The sequence below is a fragment of the Lissotriton helveticus genome, chromosome 1_1 (assembly GCF_964261635.1).
Source record: "Lissotriton helveticus chromosome 1_1, aLisHel1.1, whole genome shotgun sequence".
NCBI classification, from domain to species: domain Eukaryota; kingdom Metazoa; phylum Chordata; class Amphibia; order Caudata; family Salamandridae; genus Lissotriton; species Lissotriton helveticus.
The window spans coordinates 1,112,077,676-1,112,095,909 of NC_136057.1; the positions used below are offsets into that span (position 1 = coordinate 1,112,077,676).

The window sequence follows — 18,234 nt, forward strand, 5'->3', positions numbered from 1 at the left end:
AAAGAGAAAGAATAGGAGAGCGACGATGGAGCCAGCAAATGGGAAGCCTACGGGTGGGTGGGTTGAAGCCCACAAAGTATTGATAACATGTCTCAAGAGAGACAGCGCAAGTGCTGTCTTGCCAAAACTTTAAAAAAAAACATTTATGGTAGTTGAAAATGTGAAAACTATGGTACAGCATATCCATGTTTCCTTAGCATCTAACCGATAACTTGTGTGGCTTAAAAAGCAAAAGCCAGATTCCGTGGCATCCTCACCGTTCACATTGAAAACAGTAGGACGTGTCTGCCAACATTCACTAAAACATGTTTGTGGGTTAACTAGAAATTCATCAGCACCCACAATTGGAGAGTCAGGCATCAAACGTTTCTTCTCCACCATTACCGTATGTTAAGTGATAAACCAAGTAGTGAAAGAAGGAGCATATGACATTTTACCATGGTTTGCAATAGCATTAACAATAACAAGTTCTCTAACCTCCAAAGGTTACTGAATGCCGTCAGAGAATACGACTTGGCCAAGCAGGCATTGTCAGACAAACTCAGTGCTTAATTTGAGCTGGTGCTTTCAGGTGTTCAACACTGGCACCTAATATTCAGCACAGATGCTTATAGCACCAGTTAAGAACACATATATTTGGAAGTCACGTGATTTTCCCCCAGAATGACAGGATGTTGAGCCACGCCGAGACTCGACTGCAGTTCCCCAGCTCCGAAATTGGCAGCTCCAGACATTAGACCAAGTCCTCTCCAGAATATTAAGTGCTGGGGCTCTAGTCAGAAGGCAGTTTGCACAAGCACATTTCTCCTGTTAGCGCTGCCTCCTGAGGAGAAACCCGGCACCTTTTAATTTACAAATTAACCACTGGACAGACTCCTCAGATGGCAAATTCATCCAGTGCTGCGCTCCTCTCATACCATTATCACACCCAAGGTCTGAGCCTGCCGCAGTTCAGTAGTGGCAAAGTGGTGTGTCTGTGGTACCGAACTCTTGTTGCTGCAATTGTGCTACAACATCCAAAAATTGTTTACACAACTGATGATAGGTAGGCCCATGGAAGTATGCTTTCTACACCTTAAACCTCAAACACTGCACAGTTGGAGATGGCACTATCTGCATCACTTTCATATTTAGAATTAACCTGACATGCATGGCTCAGAGAGCCTGACACCCTGCAATTTCAGATGGTTACACATTGTAAAGCTGCCCTGTTTTTTCCATTGCTTTCGCAGTAGTCATTGTTCATTAGTGGCCGCCAAAACAATGTTTACATTTCATGTTAATAGACAATGAATGGACTATGGTCTCTTTTATGCCTACACCACTTTTTTGCATTAATATTTTGATATACTTACTTTGTCTCGCCTGCAGAATGCAAAGATGTCAAAAGAGAAGTCTTCTGTACAATGAAGGTATTTCCGATCTATATTTTGCTTTGCCCCTCCTAAAAAACTCAAAGCAAAAAAACAAGAAATCAGAATACAGTCGTAGCACTTGTTTATTCTTCTACTCACGTTTGGGTATACCTCATAGCGGTAGACAGGAAGAGGCAAGGCTGAGACCGTCTTATATCGTCAATAATACTTGTATTTACTCTAAGTTATTTCATGCTATGCATACATTCCATACATACTACAAGTTCCAATGAAAATGCATGCCTCGGTGTTCTTATTGAATGTACACTGGATTTTGGCACATGCTTTAGTAAATGCTAGAAATGTGTCCTAATGTTGTTTTGCAATTCAAGCTCTGCCCTATACCTCAGTTTACTGTACCATGCTGTTCCTCCTTCATTACAATGCATACTTCTGCCAAGCAATCAGTTGTAAGTGCTCCTTCTTATCAGCTTGATTTCGGGCCGTAAAAATGGCAAAAAAATACACCTTCTGTGGGTTTCCACAGGCGCACAGAGAAAGCAAGCATCGGCAAATTCGATGGGTTGGATGTTTTAATCGGGCATGCGCATGCTATACAAACGTCAAATCTATTGGTTTTGCCAGTGCTTATTGCTACTGGGGCAGGCAAAAGCATCTGTAATTTAGGTGCTACAGAAAAAAATTGCCTTTTTTTCGTATGGAATCTATTTTTCAGATCTGTTTGGCAGTGCTAGCAGGCTGCTGCCTGACTGATTATTAACATGGGAGCAAGCTTTGAATGATAAACTCATACTAGAACGTGTAGAGTACAGTTCCAAGAAGGCCACCATGTTGATAACCCGTAGCTGTGTGGAGCAGCTAGAGTGCAAAGCGAGCACTGACAAAAGGATCTGGAAAATTGATGCTACACAGGGTACAAGTCTGGTATACATGCAGGTAGACGGCGTCCATCCACTATTTTCACACGGCAGACGCCGTCCAACCTGTCATGATGTTGGACCCCACTGAAATATGCTGAGCTTGTCCCAGTGTAATTTTCAGACACCAGGACACTTTTATTCAGCAGCGCCTGCACATTGTCTGCTTTCATTTCGAGCAGCAACATGTAGGCAGGCAGAGGGCTTTGATATTTTCACCTACAGCTGGGCCAACAGTAAAGGATGAAGTAAAGGGGCCATCAGGGCTACTTTTCGTTCCAATATGATTCTGACTGGGTGGGTGGGTGTGGAACCTCACACTTAGATGCAAATACAATGGAGGGGAAGCAAAGGCACACAGCTTATTATCACTTCACAGGTAAGTAAGAGAGGCATGCTTTTGACTTTGTTCAGTCCCTGCATATCAGAGATATGCATGCACTGTAAGAATGCCAAATGTGTTGGTCTGAATCAGTATTTACACAAATCATTTAAATGCCACTATTTCTTTTATAGCGCTACTCATCCCAATGCAGGGTGTCAGAACGCTTTATGTAAAATACATGTTATACATTGCCAATAAATCATGTAAGTGTGTAAATCAATGTACAAGATGTGTTACATAAGACAGTGGGGGTTACAAGGTGTAGGGGTCACGTATTTCATAGCTCACTGTGCTATATTGGAAGGATTACAATTTATGAACTGCAAGTAAAAAAAGGAACTCTGTCAAAAGCAGTAGCCCACTCACCTATCTACATAAATTAAAATCTGTCATCTGCATGTTACATGATATGGTTTGCAGGAGACACATTAACCTTCTATACTACTTTGATACAAATCAGTGACTAGACAAAACAAAGATCTCTCCACCAAAAGCTAGAACTTCCAGAGTTATCTTACCGTTATTAGTAATATTCCCTAAAATGTACTAGGTGCACAAAGATCTCTGCAGCATGTACCTTAACCCCAGCAGATATTTTAAAGTGCAGACTTTACAACCAATTAAGCATAAAACATCTACTGCCATGTTTCTCCTTATTGCAAATTTCTTTGTGCCAGAGTGTTAAAAAAAAATTATTAGTTGAGGCCAAGATTTTGCGTCGGCAGTGTGCCACTTTTTTGACACAACCCTGACACAAAATATAATTTTTTTAATCTTGTAATGTGCATAAATGTACTCTTGATAAACCTGATAAACATATGAGTTAGGTCTTAATATCTGATTTCACCACTTGAGATGTCACTTCCAGCCCTGCGATGCCACGTGCGATATCATGCGCCGTCACATCCTGTGCTGTGATGTCATGCACCATGATGTCAATTGCTTGCTGCCTAACTTGGGTTAGTCCCCTCACTTCTTTTTTTAGGATTTGCACCCTGGTGCTATAGAACATAAAGCAACCCTATCCTTCTGTAGCATCCATTTTCCTGATGCTTTTGTCAGTTCTCACTCCCAAGTGCTATTGCACCACCCTCCGACTGATTTCTGATGCAAAATAGTCCCTCTTTTTATTCCAGTGGAGGCAGAATTACCCATCCAAATAACCAATCCAAAAAGATTCAGACTAACTTACTCCTGTTTAGCTGATCGGTGAGTGACAATTCCTGAAGTATCCAGAGCAAAAAACGCTGATTCATAAAACAGAGAATGTGGGATGGATTGATTTCAGGGGAAAACAAGTTTAGCGAGCAGTGAGATATTAAGAAAAGCAAATGGTGATGAATTCAATGTCAGGGATAGTCAACATATAGAATGGGGTGTGGCTTGGATGAGTATGGAGTTATAAAGGGCTCCACTGCTGCGTGGGCTTCTACAGCATTGCTGAGCATCTGCGGACCTCAGTGGGCTCTGACAATTAAGGCGGCAGCCACAGGAGCAACCAAGTGCCCGACTGCTACAGAAAAACAAACATTAACGCCCTTATGGCGGTTGGAAATCAGTGACAGACCCTCGAGTCTGACAGGCACTGTTTTGTAGACACAGGTCAGCCTGTGGACCATGCTGGGCTTCATCAACTGAAGCAGATGGCTGGGAGGCCTGCGAGCGCCTGAATGCCGCCAAAGACCACCTGAATGCAGCAGGAGACTTTACCCTGGGTTTTTCCAGTGCTATGGAGACTGTGGCAAACTCTTGCTGCTGACAGGTGCAATTTGGAAACTGTTGGTGAGTAGTCGCCTGGCCTTAGGAAAGTCAGTAGAGGTCAGCCTCTAGGAGCCACAGGCTTAGTAGACATAGATTTAGAGGGTGGATGGCAGGGGTAGCCTGAAAGAGCAGCATGCAAATCAACTCACCTAAGCAAGACAAATGAAGAATACAGACAGATCGACGGACTATACAGAGACAAGGAATGAGCCTAGCTGAAGTATGATAACCTTCACGCAGGGGAGGGGGAGAGGCTGGGTGGGTGCTGATTCTCTCAGGTGTAGGGTGGTAGAAATGGAGGCAATATTTAACCTAGTAGGAGAATCAAAAGGACGCTTGGGAAATTCCATTCAGATTTTTATCTCTTAACATTTAAGACCTAAATTAGCTAGGAAAAAGGGAACAAGCATAAAGCTATATTCGAAAGTACGTCCCAATCCAGGAGACTCATCTCCTGTAGCAAGACCAATACTGAATGTGTTATAAACTTTACCCCAATCAGTTCTGGTCCTTTGCAGATTAAAAAAACTGGGGTGGCATCCTCTGTAAAAGGCATGTAGGTGTGGAGAGACATATGGTCAAGAGAAACCAGGGGAGAGAGGGGACAGGTATATGAGAGTCTGAATCCTGGTGCATCATCCCCCATGTGCTCCTCTATTTCTAACTACCATTATGGTCCAAGAACCTTTATATTACGTGAGCAGCTTAGAAATGAGAGGAGCAAAATCGTAGTGGGCTAGTTTGACTTGGCCAGGGACTAGACCGCACCTGTTGGTCAAACATAGGCATGCGAGTCATGTCTGGGAAGCTAATTCGGGAACTTTGAGACTTGCGGCTGGTCGACACATGGAGGTACCTCCATCCACATGAAAGAGACTACTTTGTCTATCATCAAGTCCACGCCACCTTCTCAACCAGTGGCTACATTTCAACGTTGCACTGCCTGACCAGATCCATTCCCAGAGTCAGAAAACTTACTTGGAGCCGGGCCATGCGTTTTCTGAAGAAGCAGCAAGTTTTTCTTAAGTTCTATCTATACATTGAGACATACACTTACCTGTTACTAGGCTAACAGCGAGACCCACAACAACAACCACTAGTACTCCAATTGTGCCGAGGTGAAGATATGACATGGAATACCAATAATCTGCAATAGCCGGTCTGAAAAAGGAAGAAATAAAAATATAATAGTTCAGTTGTCTTTCAAAAAATAAATCTTTTGACCTCCATCCTTATTACTTAAAAATACAAAAGACCATTTATGAGAGCCGTTAACAATTTACTCTTTCAAAATCATGCTAACAATCTCGACATGTTCAGTTTATTTTATGGGCATACTGTATTTGTTTGTAAGATAAAAATAAGAGCACAGCAAAATACTGACTTATAAGTGTAAGCTTAAACAGCAGAAGAATAATATTTACTGTATGGTCTGTAACTGGTAACCACATAGCTGCCGAGTGTGCAGACGGATTATGTGTGACATTTCAAAATTTTCCATATTTTTATTTATTGCATTAAAATGGAAATTCTGGATTCTATATGTCCAGGGTGCTGTGTATGTGGACGAAACTCATGACAAGCTCAGCTCGTTGTGTCAGTGCCCACTCCACAAGCTACAATCCCACTCCCCTCCTCTCTGATCGAATCTAAGGAGTGGTGATCCTACACAGAGGTCGAAGCGGGAAAGAACTAACGGATTCGCTTTCCCATAATGTTTGATTTAATACAAATTTGTTCCTATACTTTGTTAAGTAAGGAGAACGTTCTGAATGACAGAAGAGCCCTGTGGATGCAGATAATGGATTCCCTGCAAAGCTCAGCCTGTGCTGAGCCAGGAAAAAAAGTACCTGGACAGAGACACTCTGAGGATGGGTGGGGCTGCAGGGGGCTCTTATCTTGGGGCCAGTGCCCCTGAGGACTATTGTAGAGTGTAAATGAGTGGCCCTAGGTGTAAGAAATTGGGTTGTTATTTGAGAGAAGTGAAAGCTCTATTCAAGTAAGAAACACGATCATGGTCAGGGTGAGCCACAAAAGTCACTAAATAAATCTGTGCTTAATCATCTGGTAGTTTGGACAAAAGCAGTCACGGTTATAGGCAATGTGTAAAGTATGTATGCAGCACTAAAAACAGTAATAAAGTGAAAACACAACACAAGAAAAATCCCAACCTAATTTAGAAAAATAGATCACATTATAGTAAATAAAATGACATGAAAACAACAAAGCTCCAAAAAGTAGAATCAGAGTTATGAATCTTTAAAGTTTTGATTAAAAATAGTCCCAAAAAGCACAAAGGTGCACTAACAGTTGTCTGTTTCTGCTGGAGCAGGTCAAAGTTACAAGTTCAGGCCAATCACAATCGAACGGGCCAGATACAGAGACCAGGTTCGTCCCAGGGAAGAGTGTACTGTAGCATAGTCCACATCCGCAAAAGGAGCCTCAGGTGGGGCTTCGCCTTTGTGGCAGTCACTAGTTGCCATAAAAAGCCGGTCACCGTCAGAACTTTGCATTGGTGGGAGAGGGAGCATTTGTTGCTGTTGCGAGAAGCCTGCTCGTGGTAGCGAAGAATCCCAAACATCCTAATTTTCACCTGTAGCTCATTTATGTAGTAGAAGAAGTAGACTTTGATGCCAACCATGGACCAGGACCTGTGGAGAACCTTTGAGGACCATGGCTCACTCTAGCAAAGGCCAGCAGCACGGCTCAGGCAGGTCCAGTTGGTGCTGGTCAGCTAGGCAGTTGCAGGGAAGGACTCTGGAAGCAAACATGTTATACAGTGCAACTTGACTGGGTGGCACAATGTGAGCTGCAACCCAGTGGCAGCTTTCAATTTACGGGCCCTGGGTACATGTAGTACCATTTACTAGGGACTTATAGTAACTTAAATCTGCCAATCAGGTATATACCAGTTTTACCATCTTTAAGGGAGGGAGCACAAGCTCCCTACCTCTTATTAGCAGGGGTAAAGTGTGCAGAGACCTAATGCAGACAAAAACGTTTTCTGTAAAGACACACTAGCGAAGGCAAGAGGTCTGGAGGAATACCACACCAAAGATGACAGATTTAACAGCATCCTGATAAGCTCTTCTGCACTTGGAAAAATATTTATGTGTCTCCTCCACTTCTGTGAATCAAATTTGAATGCCTTGAGTGTCTACACGAATATTATTGTTTCTTTATTAATCACTGTATAAACCGACAGAAGGCTTCATATCATGTGTGACACCTCAATACAGGTCTGGATTTTATTCACTAACAGCATGCATTCTGGGACTTGTCAATTGTTATGTTATAGCTACTGTACAGTTCTTAGACCCTTTCAAGCCATTCTGTGTACACTGACCCCACCACACTCTCTTCACCATGCCCCCACCTTGTGTCCTAGCTATACTGTCATAACAATGAGCAATGACAATGATCCTGACTTCACAGAGGACATCATAGATTGCATCACAAATTACATCATCACATTGGTGTCATTTTATTTGACAACAACCATAGTGCTCGATTGTCCTAATTCAGATTAAAAAGAAAAATACACGAATAGAAAAGGCTGATACAGCTTAACTGTTAGGTAATAATTAGTTATGGCCTTTAAAAGGAGTTGTCAGATCATCACTCCACGGTCAGTTTCTTGATGTTTACTCCCAGACTACACAGATAATAGGCTGCTGCAGTTCTTTTCACAAGTACAAGAAATCCTTATGAAAGGCAAACGTAATTGTAGAGCTGAGTACAATTGCTAACATTTTCATTGCTTCTTGCAAAGCATATTTATAATATCGGCTGCTCCAGTTACAGTGACAAAGTATTAGATATTGCTATACACAATGTCTTAGATTCTTGAATCTGTGGCTACACATTTGTGAGGGCCACTTTGGCTGGAGCAAATTGTGTGGTCTATTTTCAAAGCCTGCAGAAATAGTAATTCAACAGGAGGAAGGCCAGGCCCAGGGCCGGACTGACCCCCACAAAGGAGACCTGACAAACTTTGTCAGACCAGCCCCCATATGGTGCATAGCGAGCAAGTACAGTGCGCGAGCCTGACCACTACAAGAGGGATTTGGGTGAGTTCTTCCCCCCAAGAACATTTGTGAAAAAGTGGTAAAAATGGGGCATTCTACAAAACATTTATTCATTTTACATTCAACTGTATTAGTTTTTAAAGCATAGTAAATGATGACCTTACTGTGCGCCATAATACCCAGCCACTTAAACAATTATAAGTGGCATTTTTTCATGTGAGGATTATAGGTTCAATTAGAAAGTCTGCATATAAAAAGTCAAATTGCAGTTAAGACTCACTTTCAATTTGTATTGGTGTGATTCACAAAACATATATGTCTCAATTATAGAATCGTAAAGTCTGAAAAGACAATTTGGTCCTTCACGCTGGCAATGTATTACCCCCAGAGCCTCTGAGGTGTGCTCTGGAAGACGAGGTTGTCTTACAACAATTTACGGGCAGGGTGCTTCTCGCTGAGGGAGGGCTTGGGACGGTTTTAGTGCATATAGCTGACAGTGAAAAAATCTTTGTTGAGGTTCTTCGGTGTTTTCCTCACTATCACCCTCCAACAAAGCCCCTCATCCCTCCATAGCCATAAACATTCTGCTCCTCCCTGGGCAGTTTCGGGGTGATCCATTAAGCGGTGGCCCAAAAAAAGGAAAGGGGCTCAAAATGTGTTTTTCCCTTTCATTTTTCCGTAGGAACATTAGACACAGCTAAGGCCCAACCCACTGAAAGGATTTACATCAAATGTTGCAGAAAGCTCGATCTTGGTCTAGAAAGAGGGCTTTCGTGACCTGGTGTAAATTCATTTATTAGTATTTGAGCAATAAATGCTAAAATAATTTGTATATATCTTGCCTTGGAGGTTCCACAGAGCCGACAGATCTCATGCTGAGATCTGATTGGCTACCACTACTTCGACAACAATGTGTTGGGAGCCATCCTAGGACTTGGAACTAAGGGGCCAATTACGATGGTGGGAAATCCGCGACCGCCGGGCCGGCGGTGAGGACGGCCGTCCCGGCAGTCGCAGATTTCCCGCCATCGTACTGATTATTCCCACCGCCATATTAGGATGGCGGTGGGAATAGGAAAGGCATCGTAGCGGACGGAAAGACCGTCCACCGCTTTTCCGCCGGTCCACTCGTCGACCGGCGGAAAAAGGGGTTTAATATGGTGGCGGTGTCTGGAAGACACCGCCATCCATATTATGATGCAGGCTCAGAGCAGCCTTTCCATGGCTGCATTGCTGCCATGGAAAGGCTGGTGGTTCCAGCTGTTGGGGGCCCGTTGCAGGCCCCCAGGGTGTGGGGTGCACATGGAGGGTACCTATGGTACCCCCTGCTTTTACATGTACAATGTGACAGGCACCGCGCGGTGCCTGTCACGTTGTACATGTAAAAGCACAACATGTTTATTTTACATTGCGGAGGGTGCTGCTAGCAGCACCACCTGGCGCAATGTAAAATATACAGGATGCGCCCATAATTGAATTGGTGGGACTGCCGCAACTATTGCGGGCGGTCCCTTTAGGAGGTGCGATGGTGGGCAGACTTTGTCCGCCTGCCATCGTAATCGGCCCCTTAGTTCAGAGTCCTAAGAATAAAACTGCTTCCACAAAGGGATCGCAATGCCGGCTCCCGCTGAACCTGCGCTGGGAAGCCAGGGGGCTTCAGGGCCTCCCGCTGTAGCCAACAACAAGGGACATTCTGTGGTGTGCCCTGTGTGGGTACCTGGGCACGCTACTTAAAAAATAGATAAACAAGCCGGCTCCTGCAGTGGCAGGGAGCTGACAGGGAAGCATGGGCCCTGGGGCACCAACGTGGCCCCCAAAGATATTAATGCTATGGGGTGCACTGGGGCACCCTTTGCATAAAAATAATGCCAGCTCCTGCATGGCCCAGAGAAAGGGGCTGCATCAGGGATGCTTCTCTCATCTGTGTTAACAGCATGAGAGCAGTGACTGAATCGGTATGGGGAGCTTACATGCAGATTCAGAAGTGGAACACTGAGTAGTACATGTAGCCATGGGTAAGTGCCATTTACTTTATTTATTTAAAATGTTAATCCAGTTTTTTTTTCAACTTTTGTAGGGAGGGGTTGTTTTGTTTTGCGGTTTTGGAGGGAGGGGGATTTTACTTGGGGTTTTGGAGGGAGAGGGTGTTTTATTTATGTCATGTTATGTTATGTTAAATGATTTCTAAGCGCACAGCTGCCCCAGCAAAGAGGCATCCCGGAGCTACTAGATCTAAAGGATACAGATTAAATTAAGAGCCAGCCCACCATAGTCGCAAGCCCTATGATAACGGAAAGTGGAAGGTTTTAATGGCTTTCCGGAATGCCAGCAGATCCTCCATTCCACGGATATGGACCGGTAAGGAGTTCCATAGCTTGGCTGCCATGACCCGGAAAGAGCGACCGCCAATACGGCAGAGTTTAGTCCGTGATAAGATCACCAGATGCTGTCCCAGCGAGCGCAGACTACGCTTAGGAGCATACGGGATCAGAAGTGGGCGCAATAGTTCCGGGTTTTAAGATCTTAAACGCCAGACAGAGAGCTTTAAACTGGATCCGAGAATTGATCGGAAGCCAGTGCAGCCTACTGATCGTGACTCTAACAGAACACCGGCGAGGAAGTCCTACCAAGGTTCTGGCAGCCGAATGTTGGACTCGTTGGAGTAGCTGTATCTTGGCTTTATTAGCCCCCAAGAGCAACACGCTGGCATAGTCCAGACGCGATAGTATTGTGGGTTGGACAATAAGCTGCCAAATTGCTGAATCAAAGAACTTCAGGAGGGGATTTAAGCCTCTAAGCAGGCCGACACATGTGGCTGCCACTCTCTTTGTGTGGGTCTGAAAGCTAAGTGATGAATCCATCCAGACTCCTAAGTTCTTAACAAGAGTCTTTGGCACAGGCATAGTACCGAGCGAGGCCGGCCACCAGTGCTCGTTCCAAAGGGAGATGTTCTTCCCTGCCAGTAGGACCTCGGTTTTGCTTGCATTAAGCTGTAGACAGTGGTCAGCCATCCATTGGGCTACTGCAGCCATCCCGTCTCTGAACCTCGTGGCCGAAGTGGATGGCCCTTCAGCTAAGGTGATAACAAGCTGGGTATCGTCAGCATATGATACCAACATTAGGTCCCATGCCTTTGCCACAGCCACGAGAGGCTGAACATATAGATTAAACAGAGACGGGCTTAGTGCAGAGCCTTGAGGAACCCCCTGACCGATGGGATGGGATTGAGAAAGGAACGGTGGCGCCGATACCCGGAAAGATCTATCCTGTAGAAAAGATCTGAACCACTCTAAGGCGGTTCCCGTGATCCCTACTGCCTCCAGACGATACAGAAGGATGTCATGAGACACCGTATCAAAGGCAGCGCAAAGATCTAATAAGATCAGCGCTGCACTCTGACCGGTGTCAAGGATCGTCCATAGATGTTCAGTTGTGGCTAGTAGGGCATACTCGGTGCTGTGGCCTGGTCTGGAGCCATTTTGGGACGGATCTAGAATGTCATTAAGGTTCATGTATTGAGATAGAACATTGTTTACATGAGCCTCCGCAATCTTCGCTACCCACGGGAGAAGGGAGATTGGTCTGAAGTTTTCCGGCTTTAATGGGTCCAGCGTGGGTTTTTTGATGATGGGGGATACCCACGCCAGCTTCCAGGCCATAGGAACTCTGGCCATGGAAAAAGACAGGTTGAGCATATGACCTAGAGGCTGCTGAAAAAGCGCCAGAGACTCGATGAATTGTGCCGGCCTCATAGGGTCCGACGGAGAGCCAGATTTGACTTTCCTGCATAGTCTGGCCAGCTCTTCACTAGAGATCTCTGGTATAGCTGCCAAGATGGAACCGCCAGCCTTAGTGCTAACAGGGGCATATAAGCCTGGGGGATACTGCGGAAAGGACTTGTAGATTTTTTGCACTTTTTCCACAAAGAAAATCGCGAGTTCCTCACACTGTGGAACAGATGTTATACTGGATGCAGTGGCTCTGTTTCTCTTGAGCTCCTGAACAATTTAAAAAATACATTCAGTGGGATTGGAACAAGCTTTAATTGCTTCAGCGTAGAACATGGCACGTGCAGAGCAGATGGCTTTATGATAAAGCTTTATTTTGGCCAGATAAATTACTTTATCCCCATCTTTGTAATCCCTTCTCCATACCCGCTCAGCTCCTTTGCATTCCTTTCTCTGGGCCCTCACAGCCACTCTATACCATGGATTAGAGTTAGCCCTGCGGCCCTTAGTCCATTTAGCCGGAATCAAGGCGTCGAGTCCCTCCATGATCCAGTCACAAAAGGTAGTATACGCCACCTCCGGATCCGACATGTCTTCCAGGGAAAAACCCCTAGAAAAGATTGGAGGTCCTTCAATTTAAATTTATGCCAGGGCCTCTTAAGGGTCGGGTTCACCCAATCCGCCCTAAATGGTTCGGGAATCTCCAGACTGGCTTCTATCAGGTAGTGGTCTGTCCATCCCATAGGCTTGGGCGTAGCTATGCTCACTGCCGAAATATTGGAAAAGACCGGATCCAATATGTGCCCAGCCGTATGGGTGGCAGCTGGAATTAATGGATCTAACTGTAGGGCAGCTAGATCGGCCAACAGATTACGGATGGTCGTATCATGGGTCTGATCAAAATGAAGGTTCAGATCCCCCAAAATCGTAAAGTTGGCAGATCCCACCACCAGTGAGCTGACAACCTCTAAAAGTGCCTCAATAAACTTGGCAGCAGGCCCCGGGGGACGATAGATGTATAGTCCCGAAAATGTGAAGTGCGCGCCTATTTCTAGCCGAAAGCGGGCACATTCACAGCCCCATATGTTTTCCTTAATAAAAGAGCAGGGGTATTGTGCTTTATAGATAACGCTATACCCCCACCCCTTGAATCCCTATTTAGGGTAATGATTAAGTAGTCTGCAGGAAGAGTAAGACTTAATATCCCCATCATGTCTTCTCACAACCATGTTTCACAGATAAACAGAACATCTGGGGATTCTTCCACGACAAGCGTCTGTATTTCCATATGATGCTTAGCAAGTGACCTTACATTCAATTGGAGGACCTTGAGTAGTGCTTGTTTGTCAGGACTTGCCCCTTGTCCCACCCGGCCGGGCGCAGGGGTGGTGAAATTACAGGTATCACAAATCTCGCCCCTCGGTTTCAAAGTTAAGAGTGTCTCTCTATCATAATGAGGGGGCTCCAGCAGACCTCGACCAGGGGTACAGGCGAGAGGCGATGTCCTGGCGATGATGGGCGCAGATGGGCCTGCCTTTGGCGCGCGGACGTTTGATGGTGGACATATGTAGAGGGAAGGAGGAGGGCGGGAGTCTCAGAACAACTATACCGCCACCCCAGAATCCTCCCAATATGGCGTCTAAGCCCGCGTGAGTTCCTGGACAGCACCTATTCGGCTGCAAGGGTTCGCGGTGGCACTGCGGGTGAGAACAGACACCGCGCAAACTAAATGTAAGGCAACATAAAAATCAGAATTTTAAAAGCACACAGTTTTAAAAATTAAGGTTACACTCCTAGCTTTCCCGGCTGAGCCTCAGGAAAGTACCAATCAGATCTAGTAAGCGCGCGGAGTCACAGCGCAGTTTAAATAGCTTGGAGGGCGGGAGTCTCAGAACAACTATACCGCCACCCCAGAATCCTCCCAATATGGCGTCAAAGCGCGCGTGGGTCCCTGGACAGCACCTATTTGGCTGCCAGGGTTCGCGGTGGCACTGCGGGTGAGAACAAACACCGTGCAAACTAAATGTAAGGCAACAGAAAAATCTGAATTTTAAAAGCACACAGTTTTAAAAATTAAGGTTACACTCCTAGCTTTCCCGGCTGAGCCTCAGGAAAGTACCAATCAGATCTAGTAAGCGCGCGGAGTCACAGCGCAGTTTAAATAGCTTGGAGGGCGGGAGTCTCAGAACAACTATACCGCCACCCCAGAATCCTTCCAATATGGCGTCTAAGCCCGCAAGAGTCTCTGGACAGCACCTATTCGGCTGCAGGGGTTCACGGTGACACTGCGGGTGAGAACAAACACTGCGCAAACTAAATGTAAGGCAACAGAAAAATCTGAATTTCACTCACTCATCCCCCATTTTCAAATGGTACCAGCCATCTCTGGAGCTGGTAGGGTCAAGGTGGACTTGAGGCTTCCCCATGGCCCCCTCTATAAAAAATTTAAAAAACACTGGATGTCCCGGGTGGGACCGGGACACAGGACACCCAGAAACATATAGGTAAAAAAGTATTTATTTATTATTCACTGCTCCTACAAAGAGTGCCTCATAATGACCTGCAAAGGCTATTTGCATTTGTTAGATTCCCATAGACATTCACCCATGCTTTCCAAGTATATGCAAGTCCTGTAATGGATGGCCCTTGCCGAGGGCAGATAGTAACTATTTACAGAGAGTAAGCTGTAAATATGTGACAGCCTACGCTCTGCTTGTGTAGGCCGGGCTAGGGAGGTGGGGAGGAGTAAATACATAGTGGACCCATGACATGTTATTTCACTGACGTCAGAAGCTCAGTGTGCCACTCGTTGTGGCATTGCCATCTGTCGCCATGTGGTTATTTTGAATGCTGAGATGGGAGGTCTGCCTTCCCATGAATGCCTTCTTCTCAGCATTTACGACAAGCCTGGAGCCAATTCCCCCTTTTTCATTTCAACGAGAAGGGGAGTTTGTGACATTTTGTGAACTGGAGTCTTAGGTTGCGAGAGCTTTTACTACAAAAGTAGAGGTGGTCTGAAAAACAAAAACAATTTGTGTGACCAGATTCGTTTGCACATTGGGCACTTGGCCTTTTCCTTATTGCACTTTTTATTTAATGCCTGAACATAATGTGGCTTTGTGCTTGGCGTGTTGCTTTTTGTACTTTGTCTCAAGCTTAGCCAATGTAAACAATTCCTGGGATTTCTTTGCTTCTCCTGTGAATGGATGTATTAATTTCTCTCTTCTCCTTCATGCCTAAATGAGTTTCTGTCTGTGAGAGTTTCTGTTATGTCTATTACTGTGGTGTAAAATTGCACTTTAAAACAAACCAGGTACCTCTTCGTTAATCTCTGTGGGAAGTCTCCATTAAATTTCATCAAGAAGTAAACATGAGTTTTACATTTCCTACCATCATCAAAGGAATCTGTTGTATGAAAACCTCACACTCGCGCATGGGGCTTGGACTTTCTATAATGCTCATTAGTTTGGCCTGTGAAAACTCCTTTCAAGGCGAGAACCTGTTTCTTAATCCCACAATTGCTTAACTGCTCTACGTTTTAAAAAATTATGTAATTGTTTGAAAAAACGATGCCACGTCATGATTTACTTTAAATAAGATTCAATAAGCTCAATTATATGAGATAATGTGGCCTGTAAAAAGGGGTAAACATTAGACACTATTCACAAAAAAGGAGTAATATACAATGGACCACATTTACTAAGAATTTATTCGGTAAAAGGATTCGTATTTTGCACATTAGTTTCTACCAAATGCATTTGTGTTTTGTGTTCCGACCTATGTATGAATAGATAGGTAAAAAAAAATACTGAATTGTAGAGGGTAGAAGGTCGACCTCCCTCATGAATCTTTGAGGTAGGTTTAAATTTGCATCCCACTATGATTCTCTGCCATCACAGGGATGGTGTACTGCAGGGGTCAGCAGACTCCTTTGTCTGTGAATGCTTCTAAATAAAGCAATCATTTTCAGGTCGAGCCTGGGCAGCGCATGCACTGCTCTGAGAGGCATGCTGTATTAGAGTATGGACTTGAAGCCCTGCCCACTCTCCGCCCATATTTTTCATTGGCTTCTATAATTGTACTTCGTAAATGCTGGCTTCTGATTCGTTAATAGGCTTGTTAGCCCTTCCTTAGTAACGCCTTGTTTTCATTTGTAACCTCCTATGAGGACACCCCCTTTAACACATGTTGTTGCTCTGTGGGCTTTATTTACAGCCTCCAAGCACTATTTTGTTTAATGTTTTTCTCCTGCCTGCCGCAGGCAAGAAGCTGTCTCGCAACACTTTTTTTTTTAACATGGCACGACATGCCATGCTGATAGTGGTAGCCGTGCCTTTGCTTTACTTGCTGCGCCAAATGCGTCCGCTGTTTTTTTTTCTTCTATTTAGTTCTTTTTTTTTTAATTGCCCCATGCCGCACTTACACTTTAATGTCGGCTGTGCACCTTTCCTTAGACTAGCCGCTTCTAAAGACAGGGATGTGGCCGCCATTATTGTGAAATCACAGCATGGGGCGCTTTTACAAAAAAAAGCATTTGTTTGTCAACTTGGCAAACAAATGCTTTTTTTTTTAAGTTCACCCCATGCCACACGTTCACTTAAAATGACGGCCACGCCCCTTTCTTTAGACACGTCCCTTCTAAAGAAAGGGACATGGCCAACATTAAAGTTAAAGTGCCACATTGGCATTTTTACAAACTAGCATTTGTAATGAAATAGGTGTTGCATTTAAGAAACTCTCTTAAATGCGAGACCTATTGCTTTGCAAATGATTGTTTTTAAATGCATCTCATTTTCATTAAAGGAAAACAGGATGTGTTAAAAAAAAATATCCCCTTTATATCAGCCATATGCTTTGCACTTGTGTTCTCATTCTTTTCTTTGTTCTAATCCCAATTCTCCACACTGTTGTTTTATCTACATGGTTTTCACCAGCGTGATGCAAATCTTATGGGAAAATCTTGAACATTGCAATTTTGGGCACCTCAGAATTTGGTGAAAAGTGCCGCACTGGCACATTATCTCCCACTCGGAGTTTCATACTTGAGGCTCACTACTAACCACCCCCGCAGTATCAAAATAACCTACTTATTCACACTTTCTACAGAACTTACTCCTGGAAATGTAAGTTAGATAAGCTGAAAAGTGTGGGAAATGCACTTCGAATGTTTGCGTCTCACCATTCAATTGAGACTAGGTAGAGCTCAACATATTTGCATGATATTTTCCTAATCTCCGACACAAAATCACACACCCTTGAGAACCTCCCACTAGTCTGACTTAAGTTAAAAACTACCAGTGCAAAATCTACAGGTGTTGTTAAACTACTAACCTTAATATAGCATGCATTTATGCCTCCTTATAATTTTGTGACACAAGCATATGCTTCGCAGGCATGACTTTTTCAAGCATATACACGACCTATGCTTGGAGAAGTAAGCCTAAAATGTTCAGCTCTTTAACAGAAGTTGATCTACATTCCTACACTCTATGCATGTAACAAAACTAAGTGAAATAAGGGGCAAAGTGACCTCGACTACACTGGTCATTGCACTGATGTATTTTCATGCAGATCCAACCATGGGTTTCCCTAGCACCTAGTCTAAATTTGTCTAAATCTGAACTTAGAAATGAAACTTCTGAGTGTGAAAGGAATTAAGATAAGTAGATTTCTCTTTGGAGAGTGTTTTTTAACTTGAGCCAATCAGTAAAATAATTTGTGTATTAAATAACTGTGATGTTGCTCAGATAACTTTAATAACAAAATATGAATGTGTAAGAGGGATAAATTCTCAGGTAGCCAAACTCTCAATCAATCAGGGTTTGTAAAGCGCGGCTACTTACCCATGAGGGTCTCAATGGCACACTTTGTCATGCAATAGTGAACAGCAATAATATTCAATGGCTTCCTGTTAGAAGACTGCATATTTAAAATTGCTTTGATGAAGAGCTCTCATTCGCATATATTTCACAAATTAGAAAAAGTCGTTGTTTGGGGACAATATCTTTGCAATATGTGTATTTCTTTACCTCTCCTGCA

At 44.1% G+C, this 18,234-nt stretch overlaps 1 protein-coding gene across 1 annotated transcript in view; it reads right to left on the reverse strand.

Annotated features, from left to right (window-relative positions):
• The window catches only part of LOC144821569 (sodium-coupled monocarboxylate transporter 1-like), a 307,024-nt gene that overhangs the window by 33,707 nt on the left and 255,083 nt on the right, over window positions 1-18,234 (reverse strand). The window contains exons 13-14 of the mRNA XM_078678765.1: window positions 5,497-5,600; window positions 1,356-1,444 (exon numbers count right to left, since the gene is read on the reverse strand). Of these exons, the coding sequence (XP_078534891.1) occupies window positions 1,356-1,444; window positions 5,497-5,600 (193 nt within the window). The remainder of the gene's footprint in view (window positions 1-1,355; window positions 1,445-5,496; window positions 5,601-18,234) is intronic.